We start from the raw sequence: 17437 nt of genomic DNA on the forward strand, positions 1-17437 counted from the left end.
ACCACAAAATGTCCCTGTCTCAGGAGTGGAAGAAAACAAGCCCAGGAGCTCTGCAGGTGCAGCCCAAGCAGGGATGCAGGTAGGACCACGCGGTCCGGATCAAAAAAAATCATCCCACATCCTTATCTTCTCCCTATTTCCACCCTGCCCAGCTTCCATCCTGTGCAAATATTAATCCCAAAGGAAATGATTCCTCAGCAGGAATAGAAGTCACCTTAGATACCTGTGCAATCACCCTGGGATATTAACATGGTGAAGACATACCCTCTGCAGCTGTTAATGAGTGGCTACTTCATAGCAGTTGTGGGCTTTTATCAGAAACCTGTACTTTAATTACGACCTCTGCATTAATGAAGGAAGCACAGAAGTAGAGGTGTGCAGCACACCGTACTGGGAGGGGAGAGAGACATGGAAATGTGACCCAAGCACACTGAGTCATGAACAAAAAGCAAAACGCAGGCAACTCTTTTCCTGAGCAGTGAGAGCCGGTAACACACACCTCTACACAGCAGCTGTCACAGCCAGCTACAAGCCTTCAAGACAGCAGGTAAATCCAAATTTGCCAGGAGCATGCTCACCAGCTCACCGTTTACATCTGATTTTAGCAGTTCGGGGACTCCAGAAGAGAGCAGGACATACTTAAGCAGGGAACATCTGCAGCTGTTGCAAGAACCGCGCAGTACATCTCTCTGGCAGATCACTGAGGTATAGCAGTGACTTTCCCGTGGCAGGTGAGCCACATCCCTGGCTCTCGTATCACTGCAGACCCCTGTGAAGTTTTGCTCCGGCAGGAACACCTCATGCAGGTGGTACTGGAGTTTTGGACCTCTTCTGCAGCGCCACTGAAAACAGCATTTCCACCTCCCATCCTCAAGCCCACTGCCCAGGAAGTCGTGCTGCTGTTTCCTAGCTGTCAGGCCTCCCCTGCCAACACAGTGCCTCCCTGTAGAAACACGGACCTCCACGGAGCAGCCCAAGCCCCTCAGAGCCCCTTCTAGAGACAGAGCTGTATGGCCTCAGCACCAGAGGAACCTCCACCAAGCACATTGAGTGTTTTACCAACAAAGGCTTTCGCATGATGAAGTAGCAAGCAAAGTCATCAGTGCTCATGCGGTTTCATAGTTTCCCAACAAAAGGGCTCACAAGTTAAATGACATCTTCAGCATAACGGAAGTTGTCTTTATTTTGATGCAGTTTAAGAAGTGTTGCCCTTGCTCAGAAACCTTCTCGAAAGCGCTCTCCCAAGGTGATGCACAGATGTGTGGCCAATATCTCCTGAGCTCACTCATCTCCATGTGAGCTGGCAATCGGAGCAGCTCCCCCAATCCACTTTGCCCCTTTTCCTGGAGGTCGAGGCAGGACACAGCTGTTTCTGGACATCCAGTCTATACAGGGTCCCCAACCCTCCTTTCTTGCTGAGGGTTTCCCCAAAGGATGGCTCAGTTACTTGCAAAGCAGCTCCTGGACCACAGCACTTGATAAACCTGCGTGGAAGGTAACCCAGAAGTCAGAGGCAGGCCAACAGCTGTTTTTCAGACAGCAGTGACATCCTCACAGCAGCATAAGCTGTCCTCACACACCACTCAACCTATCTTCAGTGGGAGCAGCAGCCAACAGGGGAAAAGCTGGCTCCTTGAGCTGTTCCAGGTGTCCACACACCAAGGGATAGCCACCCCCAGGGGAGCAGAAACATCTTAAATGAAAAAAACCAGTTCAAGGCAGCTTAGAAATGGCACCCTGAGAAAGCCGGTTAGCACGAACCGGGACCAGCACCAACAGTGCCCCAGGCAGCAGTCCAACCAAGCTGGGAGGTCGGACAAGTACTGAGAGAACGCTGCTATGGGCAGGTCATGTAAGAAAAGGAGCAGCAAAAATGAGACAGTTCAGCTAAGTTTCTTGAACCCATGGTTTTCTTTTGTAACCCTGCTAACGGAAGGGATGTGTGCAGAAGGCCACGATGGTGTTCACATACATACACAAACATGAGCCATCACTTCAAGCCTGTGGCACCACTCTCACCCTCGCGCTAGAGACAGAACAAGGTGTGTCAATGGAGGAACATGCAGCTATCCCTCCCCAGAAAGCCAAACCTGTGAAGCCCCAGGAAATGACCCTCATCACTGTGGGGAGGTCACATGAAGGACACACAAGTTGGTATGAATGACATTGGATACCTGAATAAATGAATTTTCTAAGGGAAGTTTTCAGCACTGAATTAAAAAACAAGTTTAGGAAACAAGTTCAGGGACATTGCAGTCAAACTTCTCAGCCACATTCTTTTCACAGCCTGGGAAAAGGTTCCTGTTTAGGTCCAGTTCCGAGTACATCTTTCAAATTGATGATGACATTATTGCCATAGCTCATCACCGCTCAAATCCGCACACAACAGAACACACTATGCAATGGAGGATGATAGCTGCTCTTTTACCATTCCAATCTCTGCCCCCAAGCCTGTCATGATGCCCCTTTTTTGTGTCTCCATCTTGCAGCACATGTGCTGCTCTCCTAAGCTCTCCTCAGAGGCAAATGGGAAGAGGCAGAGTGATGTTTCCATGGTCCCTCCTCCCCCCTTACCTCTGCCCATTCCTCCACTCATGAAGCTCTACGCTACTTCTCAAGGCACAGACATGAAGGGGCACATCAAGATGTGCCAGGCTTCTTCAAGCTATTTAAGCTTTCCTTGGATTCACCTCAAGCAACAAAATACACAATTAACTGGAAAGGAAAAGTGTTTTTTAATGGCTTCACCATTAACAAGAGCCACTCAACTACTGGACAGAACCACTAATGCCTTCATAGTTATAAATATAGTACAGTAAGACAAACAGGACTTCTTGCAGAAAGACGAACATGATTCCACTACATTATCACCTTTTTATTGTTAAAAGGACAGATTTTGACAGTGGAAAAAAAGGATGTTTCACAAGGAGAACAGGACGTAGCTTCTACTGGTCTTTCAATTCCTTCAGTCTTCTGATCGCAGATTTGACTGTCACTGCAGAGGTGGTACTGGAAGAAGAAGCAGAGTCATCTACATGTGGCAGCAGAACAACCCGCGCCAATGTTATTTTTTGGAGAAAGCACTAATCATTTCAAATAGTTATTGCCTGATTGCATTGCCAACAGGGAGCTAATTCCACTTTTGATTTTCACGACAACAAAGCGTAGGCCTTCGTCTGCAGAAGCACGTGCAACTTCGCAAGCTACATCTCAACCCAAATTATCCAGTCACGCATCGACTACATGCACAAGCGCGTGGGCTCAAATTCCTAGCGACTGTTATGCGTGGGGCAACAGTGTCTTCTACCAGAATTGGGGGGGGAAGGGAAGTAAGGAAAAGGAGTAAGCAAGGGCACTACTGCAAAAAGGATTATAATGATTCAATGCTTTTAAAACAAAAACTAAAGACGGAAATTATTTTCCAGGTTTACTCCAAGGTTTTGCCTATTGTATCTGTGTCTCCAAAGTGAAAAGGCTAGGGCAGCAATCACCAAAAAATGCTGCTTCTTTGAAAGAAGACGTTAAGAGTTCCCTTACACAATTAAAAATTTGTATACAGTCAAAAGAATCAAGGAAGGAAAAATAATCCCCAGCTCAGAGGTATAATTTATTAGAAGCTGTTGAAGCTCTTTTTAGAATAGGTCAGAGGCACATCAGTCAGGCATCATCCATACAGCTGATGCCACCCTGAGACAGCTGGATGAACCAGCCATCCTCTCTGCTCCTTTTCTTCCAACATCACCCAAAAACTGGGCCAAGCGTAATACCTCATACAAGCAACAACTGTAGTTCACACCTGCAGTAAGAAATGCTACTACAGCCAAGGCACAAAAGAGACTAATTAAATAAAAATATTTGTTTCAGCATTTACAGATGTTCCAATTTCTTTATTTGAAGTTTGGGAAAAGATGGAGAGCTTGCATTTCTGAAGAATACAACAACTGCTTTGATAAAGCCCAGAGAGATAAAGAAATTTAGGAGGGACCCACCAAACCCAGCAGCAGTAATATGATGGGTAAGATGCAATATTGTCAGAAGCTGCACAACAGATACTGGAAAAAATAGCAATCAAATCTAATCTGATCCATTCCAATCAAATTTTAACAATGCAGGCAAAAAACGCCCACATATCACTAACTCGAGACAGATCTACTTAATGGTTAGTAGATTAAAATAAAAAAAATAAATCGAAAAGTTGTATTATGCCTCAGCTATGTGAAAATAAATGCTGATAGGAGCTTCTTCATTTCCTTACTTGTAAGTCCAGGCACCCCCAGCAACTGTCTTCATGCAGGATCCACAGTGCCAGATACCTACAGCCTTCCTCTTCATTTTGGTCTGTAATAAAAGGGGGGGGCGGGGGGCGGAAAAAAAGCACTCTCCATCAGCTGAAAAAGCCAAACAACAAACCTAAGGCAAAGACTTCAGCAGCACAGCATTATCTAAAAGCCTAGTTAAGACAGGCAAGGATCAGGGAATGATTCTTCAGAATTTATTCAGATTCTGAAGAACAGGGGAAGTCCTTCTGAAACACTTTTTCATTCAGATATGAAGCAGGTCATTTTTAAGCACATCATCAAAACGTCAGCTCTCTTTGAAGGAGAAGAATAGAAGGAGCTGCATCAGCCACAATAACTGGTATTCTCACTGGTCTGATGACCAACATACCACCACTGTTCTTAGTGCTCCCTGCACATCCCAGGACTGCTCTAAACCAGGCCCCCTTTGAACAATACCTACAGAGCGAGTGGGGGATACTGAACGCCTTCACCTGGGCAACCCTCCATCACCTCGTGAAGATGATGGGGAGGTTTTGCCTAGACCTATGCTGGATTTAGGCAGCTCTGCAAATGGGGTTTTCAACATTCTCACTTCACATGAGAAAGATGCTAAATATAAAACCAGATGGAAATCTTTTTAGATTTCCAGCCACTTAAAAATACCTACTTTACAAATATCAATACAAATTATCTGGGCGAAGTACAAGTTGATGGGCTCTCAAAACTGTTCAAAAATCACACGTAAGAGTGAATTTTGATTATGTACATAAGCAGGTAAGATTTCTTATCAGAAATTCTTCCACATCCAGAGTTACAAATATGAGTAGGCAACTGCAATCCAAAGTTTTAAGTGTATAAAGTATGCTCCCTTCCTCCTCCAGGTAAGCTGTAAAGTTACTGAAGGAAAAAAAAAGCAAAAGCCACACCTTAATTATCAGGATAACAAGTGTGTTGTTTTAATTCTGTTACGTCTTTTTATTAGATGCCTAAAACATACAGTATGGCAACATTTCTCACTACTTTATGTAATGAAGTATAATTTATGTTTGTTTTCATTTAACTACCACTAAACATACACATGAAACATCTGCTAACTCTTTTTACATTTTTTATTTTATAAAGGATTCTGACAGTAGCCTAAAGCTGTCTCAAAACAAGTAAAGTTATCTCTTCAGCAGAAAAATTACCAAAGCATCAAACTGCATTTCTAGCATCAATAACAAAGTTTTTTTTAAACACTTTTTTAGGGAAGGAAGTCTTACCTTGCCACAGAAGGAGCAGGTATACTTGGCGTGCTGGCTAATTTCAATTTTCTTCACCATTTTCCTAAGGGATGCACCATAACGGGTACCATATTTACCCACAATCCCAACTTTCTTGGTGCGCTTAGCCTATTGGGAGGCAAACCAAAATAAGCTTCAACTTTACCGAGATCGGCCGCTGCCCTCTCCTGACATGACAGCAAAGAGCTCAGCACTCAAAAGCGGCGCTGCAGCCGACCAACACCTCTCCCTGGCATTGTAAACAGAGCATTAGTTATGAAAGGGCAAGAGGCTCATGCTGCCGCAGCCTCCCGGCTTCTGCTGGGGCACGTCGGGCAGAGGGCCGCAGTCTGGCAGCCAAGATCGAGCAAGGCCACGGCCTTCCTCAGGGCCAGCCCGCTCTCACATGAAACGCTGCAGCCAGCAGAGCCGCCCACCAGGCAACGCCACCCCCTTGCCGCGCAGTCCGCCGTGAACCGGGCCCGTTCTCTTCCTAGAACGCTCATTCGGCCTTCCAGCGTCCCCCCACCGCCCCTCGGCCTGCCATTCCCCTCACTCGGGCCAACCCCCACAGGCCACCCAGGCGAGAGCGAGTCCCTCTCGCAGCCCAGCGCGGGGACTGGGCCTGCTCGGGGGCAGAGCCCACACAGGGCCCCGGCCCGGCCCACAGGCCCTCCCGGTCCATGCCCTGCCCGCAGCGGACTCCGCACTGCCCCTCGCCGTGTCCCGCAGCCTCAGCGCGGCGGGCCCGGAGGGGATGGCGGCGGATGGGCCGCGGCGCCTCAGCCCCACTCACCATCTTCCTGCCCGGCGCCTACGCGGAGAGGAAATCCCACCTGCGCAGGCGCAGTATGAACCGTCGCCGCCGGAAGTGACGGAAGAGGCGACAGAGCCTGGAGCGGAAGGGACTCTGAGGGGGTCCGTCTGCACCGCGGTGGTGCGTAGCTCGATGGTCGCGCTGTATATTCTGTACCTTTACCCCATGAGAACAGGGTTATCTGAAGCCTAAAGCACACAAACCGGAACGCAGCCGCAGCCTGATGGTGGAAGATGCGTCGCTCAGAAAACACGGTGTGTCAGTGTGAAACCCAAGCGGTACCTCAGCGCCAGCAGCACCGGAGGGCAGCTGTGGCCGGCGAGGCCGGGTTCCCGAAGCGCCGCCCCAGGTCAGGCCGGGAAGGGCGATGGAGCCCTTACACTCACCTCACTTGTGAAGAGAATAACGAGTAGGTAGATGTCAGAATTAAAAAAAAAAAAAAAAAAAAAAAAAAAAAAAGAGCAAATCAGACTGGAGCTGCAGAAGGGGTAAAAAAAAACCAACTATCTCTATATGTAAATCAACGAGGGTGAATTTTGCTCTTGGAGCATACCAGCCCTGAACCCAGAGGTTTCAGGATAACCCCGTCAGGTACAACCGCAGCATCTACCCCAGTTCCTTGGGGTCATCCAGTGCTGAGACGACCAGCCGTAAAGCTCCAGTGCCACCACAGAGGTGGACTGCAGCACCCACACGGTGCCCCCGGCCGCCCAGTACACCCGAACTGCCTCCGCCACCAGCCCCAAAGCGCAGGGCCGGGACGCGGGAGGGCTCCTGCACAGCTCGGACCCGGCGCAGGCGGGTGAAACACGTACCAATGCAGCTGAGCTGCAATGCCAGTAACGGGATTAACCACCCGTTAACCTCTAACAGGCAGAGCTGGCTGCAGCTCATCCCCTCCCACCAGGAGGGAGCTGGGGCTGCCCAGCCCACCTGGAGAAAAGCAGGTGCTTTTCCTGCCCTGACAGCCCCATACCCACCCCAGCTGCCTCAACCCATGACAATCCTCTTCATGTGCAGTCTACGCCATTAACAGCGAATTAGAGCATACCCTGCCACTGCATTGGCCTTTCCCTGGCTGGGGCCCGTACTTTCAGAGATACTCATGGACAGACGCCGTCTCCCCTCTTGGCTCTTGCTTTGAACATTCACATTTTTAATTCCCTCTGTCATGCCGGGCTCCCTGTTCCCTGATAATCCCTACAAGCTCTCCTCACATCCCAGCAAGTCCCCTCGGGAGCCGGTGGGCCAGGGCTCAGCAGGGCTTCAGGCAACAGTATTTATACCTCCCCTCTGTTGAGTCAAAATCATTTGATATATCCTAGGAATATATTTGCCCTTTTCAGATCCTCATTATAATGATGACTCATAGGACACATCTTTGATACCAATATATTAAAAGAAAAAAAAAAAGAAGAAAATAAAAAGTTGTGACTATTTGGTTAAAAATATAAAATTTTCAGCCAACACATCCAGGACAGAGGATCTACTGCTATTCTCCAGTCTGTATCGACAGAGTTAAAGTTCACTGTGACACTACAGTGCACGGTCATACCCCTCATCTGCCAGTATTACAGACAGCTCTCCCAGCAACCAAACCCAACCCCCTCAGATGACTGCCATTCCCAGACTGCCAAAATAAACATACATTTCTAAGTGACCAAGAAGATGGATGGATGCAGACAGGCCAGCCCAGCTCCAAAAGCTTTGCCTCAAGAGTCTACCACCTTGAACTCTTCTGCAGGCCCCAGGCTGGCCAGCTTCACGTGCTGCAGATGTAGTTTGAACTGCTCCATTTTATTGTTCGGGTATTTTTAGCTGTTGTTCCTGGTTTGGCATCCTTCCTGAAAACATGCCTTTCTCTCGCACAGGTAAGAGTACAGACGCAGGTGTACAAGCAGGCATCCAGTCACAGGAAGATGCTCCAAGATCCAGTAAGATGGGTCCTTCCCTTTACTGGGCTTTAGATAATGCCAAAAAGTTACAGCTATGCTATCTTCAACGGGCAGGTCTAAGAGTCCCCAAGAGCATGTTCCTGGGCCTGCCTGTGGGTCTCATCGGCAACCCGCACACCACCTTGTACAAATTTTCTTCTGCAAGCCTGAGAGATCCTCTCTGAGCCTGCTGGCAGCTTCCCAGCCATCTCCTCATCACATCAATGACAGACTAATGGTGTAATTGGGCTAAGGCCTGCACAGTCTTTTCAATCCCTTGATGCAATGACTAAAACCACTCTCCTACAAGATTCTTCTCCCCTTTTTCATCTAACTAAGGATAAAGTGAACCTCAAGTATACTTGAAGACCCTTTGTAACTGCAGCAAACCAGCTAAGGTTTTATGGGTCCTAACAAAGAAAGAGTACACCTAGCATTCCTCTAACAGGGCTGGGATTCATTGACATATAGTAAGATAAACTGAGTTTATGAGAAGCAGAATTCTCCAAGGGTACTTTCAGCAGATTTCAGAAAAACAGCTCTGAAGTAGCTGTAGCTTTACAAAGAGGAAGAGATGACTCCTATAGATGACGACAATATGGGTATACAAATAATGTCTTCCTTTTTTTTTTTTCAGCAGGCAGACAGCAACATTTCTCACCCCTTACTCAGAACAACCCTCTCTGCAAGTAGAAAGATCACATGTCCTAGAAACAGATGAAATACTTTGTATTCAAGAAGACAGACATTTAAAAATGTCAAAAAGTGTGTATTTATCTCTTGGCCAGATGTTGGAGCAAGAGAAACAATGTTTAGCTCTCAGTCTCAAATCCAGAGATAAAGCATTTCCTCCAGTTGGGCAATCACACGATCCTCCGTCCTACTCCTCTCCACTTGCACGCAGACACCAAAGCACCTTCTGCAGTCATGAATGAAAAGCACATCTCCACCCAGCTCAACTGCATACACAGCCTCTAGTGCATTTCTATGATGACACTTGCTGAAAATCGGATAATCAAAACCTTCAATGCAGGAAAAGATATCCCAGTTATTATCAGGTTGATTTTGTAACACAAACTTTTTCCTCCTCGACTGTGGGAGAGGTCTTTTTGTCAGCATCTGGTACCTGCACCAGCAGATAACATACACAGCACGTTAGCTCCTGGCCTCCAGAAGCTAAATGTAAGCTTTCGGTTTGCTTTTCCCCTACCCTTCTCTACAGATGATGGCTGTAAAACATAGGTAACTGGTACCTCCATGAAATTACATCTTTTTCTGTGCTTCTTGGTCACATTTGCTTAACACTAGCCCATTTCCAAGTATTTTCTAGTACTAAGACCAGAAGCATGAAAGACATTAATTTGGGATCACATTACACTGCACTGGCAAAAATACAGGAAAAAAAAAATTAAAGACAACCATGCCAAGATGCCTGAAAAGACCAGTTGTGATGAACAGAACCATTTGCCTTTACATCAAGCCCACATCAAAAGTGGCCTCTATGGAGATCTTGGAAGTGGAATTGGGCCACACCCAAGGGACAGCAACTCTGTCACAAGCCCCTGAAAGGAACCAAAGAGTGGGTTTGCTCAGGCAGCACCCAGGCTGGAAGCTCAGGACTCCCAGTTCACAGGACTGAGAGCATGATAGAGATGATCACAAATCAAAAACAGGCATTTTAATCATTGTGACAAGCAATAGTGCTGCTTTTGGCATTCTCAGTGTAACCTGCACAGAGCTGTAATGGGAGCAAATAACACGTCCCAGGGTACCAGCCTAAATGTCTTATGGAATTAGCTGTTGATTCATCTATAAGCACAGTATCATGGGAGTTTCCCTTCTGAAAGTTGCTGAGTTTTAAAAAGCACAAAAGGAAGTACCCCCCAAAAGACCTGTATTTCAGCCATTGTAAATATTTTTAAAAAAACTAGTATTTCCACTGCATCACGTATTTCTCAAACTTAAGGTCCAAATGAGAGATGAAATTCTAAAATAGAAAAAGTACCAAAAGCTTGGGAAGCACAATTTAAAACAACTTTTTATTTAAACAGCTCAGTCCAGAATTGGTTTCTTACAACAAGAACAAAAGTCTGCACGTGTCCCTCTCTCCTCACTCATCTGTGGAAATCAGTCTCAAGTCTTGAAGAAAACGCATGCACACACCCCCTTCCTGAGCAGCTACGCTTAATCCCTGGCAGTCAGCACAAGCTTCACCCTCCACTGACAGAAGCAGCACATGCCATGGAGCAGGTCCTTAAGACTTAGCAGATGAGGCCAGAGATCAGCGTGCTCAGGCAGATATGTGCCTAACAGGCAATACACACTTCCTGGCAGACAGTTAATACTTCTTAGTTTCAAGGTACTGACTGCTCTGCACAGACAAAAATCTGGGGCCCTTCCTCCTCTCCACCACGTCCACAAAACATCAAGATCTGTCTGGATCTTTTCTCCTCACTACCAAACTGAATACCAGAGAGCCTGTTTGTGAGTGACCCAAGTAAGGGCCAAATTTTGCCAGTGTACTGACTCCTATAAATACAGACTAAAATTCTTGGAGATTGAAGACTGACTGTTAAAAGCCCTCTGCAGCTGTTGAGAAGTTAGTTTTCAGAACAGTTCTGCCTTGTGGACAGACAACCATTATCTGCTTTTTAAACAAAACAACTGTGGAAGTCGATGTGCTGAAACAAAGCAGCATGCTACTTGCCCATGGCCACTCAGTGATCAGCAAAACCAGGACTGCAAAACCTGCAGGCTGCCAAGGGTGCACTGCTCATCTGTCACGCTGTCAGATTGCCTTCTCATCCTTTGAGGTGAAACTCACTAGAGATACAGAAAAACTTAGCATCTTTTATTTTTGAAAACTCAAAAAATAATACTTGATTGTTTTTGTTTTCTCTTTTTTAATTAAAAAAACATCTCTCAACCACCATCTCTTTTGCTGTCTTAATTACACTTTAAAAAACTCCTCAATACGGCGCTTTTTTGGGGGACTCACTGAACGTGTCTCTCCTTCGGTATCTTGCAAGGCACTGCCAGAGTCAAACTCACAGCAAGCATCAGCTGCCTCCAAAAGCAAAACTTCATCATCTCTGCTTTCAGAGAAGGTCCTCTGGAAAAGGTCGTAGATGGTCTTCTGCTTTGGATCTGGCTGAGGAATTGGAACAGACAGACTCTGTATACACATTGTCATATAAAACCAAAGTGAGCAACAATCAGAGGGCCATCCCCCTCAGTGCACATGCATGTGTATATCATATGATATGTATCGTACATACATATATATACACATATATGCTATGGAGGCTATCATGTCTCCTTGCATGCAGCAGGGTTGGGAACTCTCTGTGGAGAGTCCAAGTCAAGGCATGGATCCTGAAAGGAGTTGGAGAATCTGGTCTGCGGCATTAAAGGCAGAACAGGTGTAATGTCAGCCTGCCAATCACCTGCTCATCCAGATGTACACAAGCCAAAGCCCATTCAGCCTCTCCCAAGGACCATCGATATTCTTTCAGGTCAATTACCTTAGGGCAGTAATTAGTGGATTCAGCTGTTTCAGAGAAATTGGTTTCTGAAAGACCAGCTTCCCCCAGCACTTTGATTTTCTCTTGAATCATTGGCCTAGAGAGAGAAACAGAAATTACTGAAAGGAAGAAATTATCATGCAAGGACACTGTGTCATTCACTATGTGTAGATGAAAGAAAGATGTAACAGGGGTATAAAGATGGCTTTTCTACCAAAGCTTGTTAGCTCCTTAACCTGTCCTGCTCTTGTTCATGACCACTGTATGCTGTCCTGGAATATCAATCAATCCATTTTAAATAAGTAACAAGAGGAGGATTTCAGGCTATAAATATTTGGAGAACACACATATCCAATAGGGAAATTAGTTGACTGAGGCAACACCAATGGTATGAAGTCAGCAGATGCAGCTAAAGAGAGTCCCAACAGCCTGTTGGGACTCAGTCTCCAAGGCAAGCAATGGCAAGCCCATCAACAGAAACATCAGCATTTCTAGGGAATCTCCTGATCTGCTACAAGAGGAAGAATCCATCACTGGCCCAAGAGGTCCCAACCACACCTGCAGACTGGACACTTTGAAAGAAGCAAAGGCCATAGCATGATTAATGCATTTACCAAATAGCCTTGTCGTCCTGTTTTCTTGCCTCTAAAAAGGATGCCACTGTCCTTCTTTCAAGAGCCGTATTTCCTTTCCATTAAGCGTTAATGACTGCACGGACAGCATTTCACAAATAAAGGCAGAACTACTGTCATTATCTTTCCATGAAACGTGGGCGATACATCAGTTTCCAGATCCCTGCATTGTAGGGTTGTAATTATTTGCCATCATGATATTCTGGGAACTGCACAAGTTCACATAGTTCATTCATTTCTTTAAACAAGGTAATAAAGATGTAATTTTGGACTTTAAGCGAACCAGCTGGTGGATAATTTCTTTTCATCATTTGCAGGTCAGTTCCCTTGCAGCACTAAAGATTCCTCAGATCCTCCCCTTCCCCAGCATGTCAGATTCCCCAGCCCTAAGGACCAGTGTCCACCGATAGCTCTCACTGCAGCCAGAAAGGCACCACAACTCTCCAGAGATGGGTCAGTAGCACTTCTTTATCCATCCATAAAGGGCTCACTGAAAAGCAAGAGCAAAGCAACAGTGCAGTCCTCCTCCACATCTCCCCGTCCAAGCACTCAGCAGCCAGATTGCTCCTCAGACCTGATCCACAACACACTGAACCATCTCCAGTGTCTGTTGACTTTGCTTGACAGTACTCAGCACTTTACAGTACCTCAGCACACAAATGCTCTGGGCTTTCTAAGACAATTCTCCCTTCTTATACAGGGGCTGTGAAGGTTTTAGATGCATCAGCTCTCCCAGAATTTTTCTTGACAGCCCTTTCTTTGACAGATAACTACTTTTATTCCTCCTGCTTGTCATCCACTTCGTTATGTTCATTGTGGCCAAGCTGTGTCACTAGTTCACAGCAGCCCTGATTGGCAGTTACTGCTCCCCCCTCACAGGCTGTGGAAATCAGCACTAACATAAATCACCTTACATCACATATGTGACAGACAGTGAAAATAGGTAGCAGGAGAACCAAAGTGTCTTTCTGACTTCCTACCATAAGTAGTCATCTGCTGTGCCTTTAGCCACCAGGTAGTGAACATTAACGGAGCTGGTCTGTCCAATTCTATGTGCCCGATCTTCTGCTTGGATCAAAACCTTTATGTAAGAACATGACAAAGAAAATGAAAGTGAGACCTGTAACATCTAAGAAATAGTGTAAGCACCAGAGAACAAGCACATTTCTTGTGCTTAGCGACTATTTCTCATCTGGATCTTGTTAACACCTGCATCCTCAAATACAGACTAAGCCTAGAAGTAATCTGGTACACCAGGTTCCCAAAAGGCTCTGAGCATTTTTCAGAAGTAGAGGGTCAGCACTGACGATGGACCTTTTCAGGTCTTGGCTGGACAAGCTGTTGAGAGCTCTGTCAAGTTAAGAAACAAGAGCCTGTTGCCCTTTCATACCATCTTCTCCAGCCAGCAAGCTGTGCAACCAGCCTCACTGGTTCAAGCCCAGGCACCTGGAGGTGCACAGACAAGTAGCCATCAGAGAAAGAAAGAGAACAACCCTAGAGAAAGCCCCCTGCCTGTTACATCTCTTCCTAAGCACCAATGTTTCTGCTCTCCAGGGAGCACCCAATCCTTGTCCCCTCCAGGATGCATACACCCGGATTCCAGAAGAGCTCCGCAAACACCACCAGATCCGCAGCAGACAACGTCAGGCCCATGTTTGCAGCAGTGAGGGACAGGACGGCCACAACCTGCTTCTTTGAGAACTGGAACTTCTGGCACAGAGACTGCCGCTCTGCTGAAGGTGTGGAGCCATCAATGCGAATGTAGTCAACATGCTGTGAAAAGGCAGATGATGATACTTTTTAGAGGCCTTGTGTCCCCTTTCCCATATCCTCCTTCCACCTTTTAGTGGATTCTCTTTCCCTTCCCCATGGCAGAACCAAGAAAGTAAAAAGGCACTGGTTGCATTTAAGACCGTTCCTCATCTTTAAGGCAGAGGCACTGTAGCTCAGCATATAATGTACCTCCCCTCTGTTTACAATGCATGACTTGCTCTTATGCCCATTGCTCTCCCACCAGTCCTGTGCAACAGGAAGGACAGCAACAAGCTGGCAACTCAGGTACAGCGGAAAGGCAACTGGCGTAATACAAAGCTGAACACTGCCTGTGTGTTGATGTTACAGCTGCTACAACCTTCCCAAGCTCCCTAAGTCTTCCTCTGTTTGGGAGCAGACGGGATCCTACACACCTCAGTTGCTCTGTGGTAGGCTCAGGAGATGCAGGACAAACTTGGGTGATGCAGGACCAGAACTTTTCAGTGTCCAACCTTCTTGCTCTACTGGAGGATGCTGCCACAGAAGCAGCAAAGTCACCACTGCCACTGTGGTTTGTAGTTTGGAATATTAAACTTGCCCCAGCATGACCCAGAACTCTTTAGGGGGGTCCATGGAAGTCTCACATGAATAATTAGCCAAATGCTTTTGAAGTCAGAGAGATGACTGGCAGGTCTAGCAAGTCTCCCTACAGTATCCCAATTCAAAAATGTAAGAGCAGCAGAGAGATAAAGGCAGCCAGCCATAACTGGACTTGGGTTGTTAAATTCTCCCTCTCCGAGGAAAGTCTGGAGGACAAAGCAGAGATAGCCACACAGGGTAACACTCCTCCAAGGATTCACAAGCTTCAGGGCAGACGATGGAGATTAAAGAACATTAAATACAACAAAAGCCATTCAGCTCATACAAAGTGCATCCTGTGAGGCATTCACCCTGACAGCTCAGCTTCCTCGGTGAAGGGCACATTCAAAAGCACAGCAAGTAGAAATTATCTCTGCTACTAACTTTCATAAACTATCTGACCGGCCATAACTCTGGGGAGCTCTTAAACAGCTTTGAAACTGGAATAGTGATAAAGACAACTCAGTCAATTACTTACTTTCTTCTCCAGCTCTGCAACTATTGCATCCAGCACTATCTTGTGATGAGCAAACACCAGGAATTTATCATTCCCACTTTCCAGTAACTCCAGGATGTATTCTCTACATGAAAGAGGAAAAAACCCCAAAACTCTATAAATTATGTACTGAGAGAATACAGGCTTTGCTCACAACAAATTTTAAAGATACTACTTATCTATATACAGTAACTAGGAAATAAGCTAGCATTAAAAAGTTGCAGTAAAATGCAAGTAGCCAGTCAAGCCACCTACAGATTAAAAAAGGCATTGCAGGAAAATCCACTTAACTATTCTTCACCACAGCTGGACAGCTGCCTACATTTATACTTGTGTATCAATCAATTTATTATATTCTATTTGAAATATGACATCCCAGACCAATCAACTGGAGGTCATCTATACTTATTTATCAATCTCATTCACCCCTCTGTATTTTTAACTTTTGCACAATCATGATACACTCAGCTAATCTGTATACAATTACCCTTTCTATGTATAGTTAGGATTTTTATTTTAGAAGAAAAAGTCTCTAAATGCATGCATCAGAGTATCTTAAAAGTAGCTTGTCTTGCAAGGGTTCACACTGACAATTTACTACAGCTTAGCAATCTAAATACATCAGCTATTTCTAGGAATTATCCATATGCATATAGGCTAATGACCAATGAAAGGTAACAAGACTCCTTTTAAACACAGTTAAACAGTTTTAATTAAATGAAAACATCTGGCTTTTGCCATGGACTAATAGCTGAGCTACAGAACTCATTGCTATGTAGTAACTTGTAATACAATCAGGTCAACTGGAGCCTGAAAAACACCTAGAAGCCTAACATTTGTAACTAAGTATAGCAACAGCTATCAGAACAGATGATACAAATGTCATCTTTTGTTTGGAATGACAAAGTTGCTGCGACAATCAGGAATACCAAGTTCTTTGCTAAAGACAATACAGCTTAGGTCAGCAGCAACTGTCAGAAAACACCAAGCGGGATTTCCAGTGCTATATTAAGATGTATCAGTGCTTTGCAGAGAGCTCCCAGGGTTCTGTGACGTTCAGATCTCAATTATGTGACAATATCATTTAACAAAGAAATCTGGGAGAGAAGTGGAATCGCTGGATTTTGAAACACAACAAATACCAAAGTGAACATTCAGTGTAGCAAGCAGATGTCAACACATCACAATTATTTTATATCTCATTCCCCTATTGCATTTAACAAATGGCCAGGCATTTCAATGGAAACAATGGAAGATACTGTCATCAAGGGTAAGGCATGGGAGGTGCTGATGATCATAGCACAGTACCATTAGCAGCTTATAATAAGTGGTATTTTAATGCTACTAAACCCCAGAAAAAAAGTGGACCAGTTTCTACCAGAGAGTCAAGTAAACAGCACTTCATAGTTTTATATTCAGTTCACAGTTTCAACTGAATATAAAAGGAAGAAAGTCTTCTAACCGTTCACTAACATAAAAGCAAGAAACTCTTCTACAGAAATGAGCGCTGGGACTCTGAAGTGCAGTTCTGTGCCAAACAGGCAGATTCTGCAGCAAGGTCTGAGACTGTGAAATCACACAGTGCACATCAGCTGGTCCTTACATTCAGAGGGCTGTGGAAAAGTAAACTGTTTTCATGTTATTAGCATACTACTTATGACCTAAAGCAAATCCTTTGCACTCCCAGTAAAAGGCTAAGGATGAAAAGGCATGGAAAGTCACAGAAGAAAATTATTCCTAGGGAAGACAGAGTTAAAAGAACACCTATGATAGAAAACTTTTGCTGCTGAGGTCCCATGTGAGCTCTGTGGAAGGGCCAAGAATTTCAGTAAGGGCTGTGACATCCTTAGAGCATGCTACAACTAAAGCTCAGTCCATCTCACAAGTTTTTTGGCTTGGGGTTCCTGCTGCAGCAGGGTTGCAGCATTTGTTTTCCCAAATTCTGTTAGTACTTTTAGTTTCATTATTCCCCCCCATCCCCCCCTAAATTGAAATAGGGTCCAGACCAGGAAACTTGATCCAAGTCCCAAACACCAGGTAATTTTAGATGCTTCAAATGACAGTTTAGATACATATCTGGAATGAAATCGGAAGAATTATT

The 17437-nt window shown here is 45.4% G+C and overlaps 2 protein-coding genes across 4 annotated transcripts in view; both read right to left on the reverse strand.

The window, feature by feature from the left end:
• Window positions 1-2862: 2862 nt before the first annotated feature.
• Window positions 2863-7783, reverse strand: RPL37A (ribosomal protein L37a). Its single transcript, XM_075756997.1, has 4 exons — window positions 6339-7783; window positions 5543-5671; window positions 4256-4338; window positions 2863-3009 (listed from the first exon to the last, which is right to left on the reverse strand). Exons 1-4 carry the CDS (start codon window positions 6339-6341, stop codon window positions 2946-2948), a joined length of 279 nt encoding a protein of 92 aa, XP_075613112.1. The 5' UTR covers window positions 6342-7783; the 3' UTR covers window positions 2863-2945.
• Window positions 7784-10305: 2522 nt separating this feature from the next.
• The window catches only part of SMARCAL1 (SNF2 related chromatin remodeling annealing helicase 1), a 40233-nt gene continuing 33101 nt past the window's right edge, over window positions 10306-17437 (reverse strand). For 2 of the 3 annotated variants that reach the window (XM_075756990.1, XM_075756992.1), the window contains exons 13-17: window positions 15319-15421; window positions 14040-14222; window positions 13430-13530; window positions 11818-11914; window positions 10306-11444 (exon numbers count right to left, since the gene is read on the reverse strand). In XM_075756990.1, coding sequence (XP_075613105.1) covers window positions 11244-11444; window positions 11818-11914; window positions 13430-13530; window positions 14040-14222; window positions 15319-15421 — 685 coding nt within the window. In that variant the 3' untranslated portion in view covers window positions 10306-11243. The remainder of the gene's footprint in view (window positions 11445-11817; window positions 11915-13429; window positions 13531-14039; window positions 14223-15318; window positions 15422-17437) is intronic. The other variant, XM_075756993.1, reaches the window with a different exon arrangement.

This window comes from Balearica regulorum, chromosome 6 (genome assembly GCF_011004875.1).
Source record: "Balearica regulorum gibbericeps isolate bBalReg1 chromosome 6, bBalReg1.pri, whole genome shotgun sequence".
Taxonomy (NCBI): Eukaryota; Metazoa; Chordata; class Aves; order Gruiformes; family Gruidae; genus Balearica; species Balearica regulorum.

Coding starts and splice junctions, on each gene's coding strand:
- RPL37A (XM_075756997.1), bottom strand. Junction 4,339..5,542: donor CCTGCTCCTTCTGTGGCAAG/GTAAGACTTCCT, acceptor CTTTTATTACAG/ACCAAAATGAAGAGGAAGGC. Junction 3,010..4,255: donor GGGGGTGCCTGGACTTACAA/GTAAGGAAATGA, acceptor TTCTTCTTCCAG/TACCACCTCTGCAGTGACAG.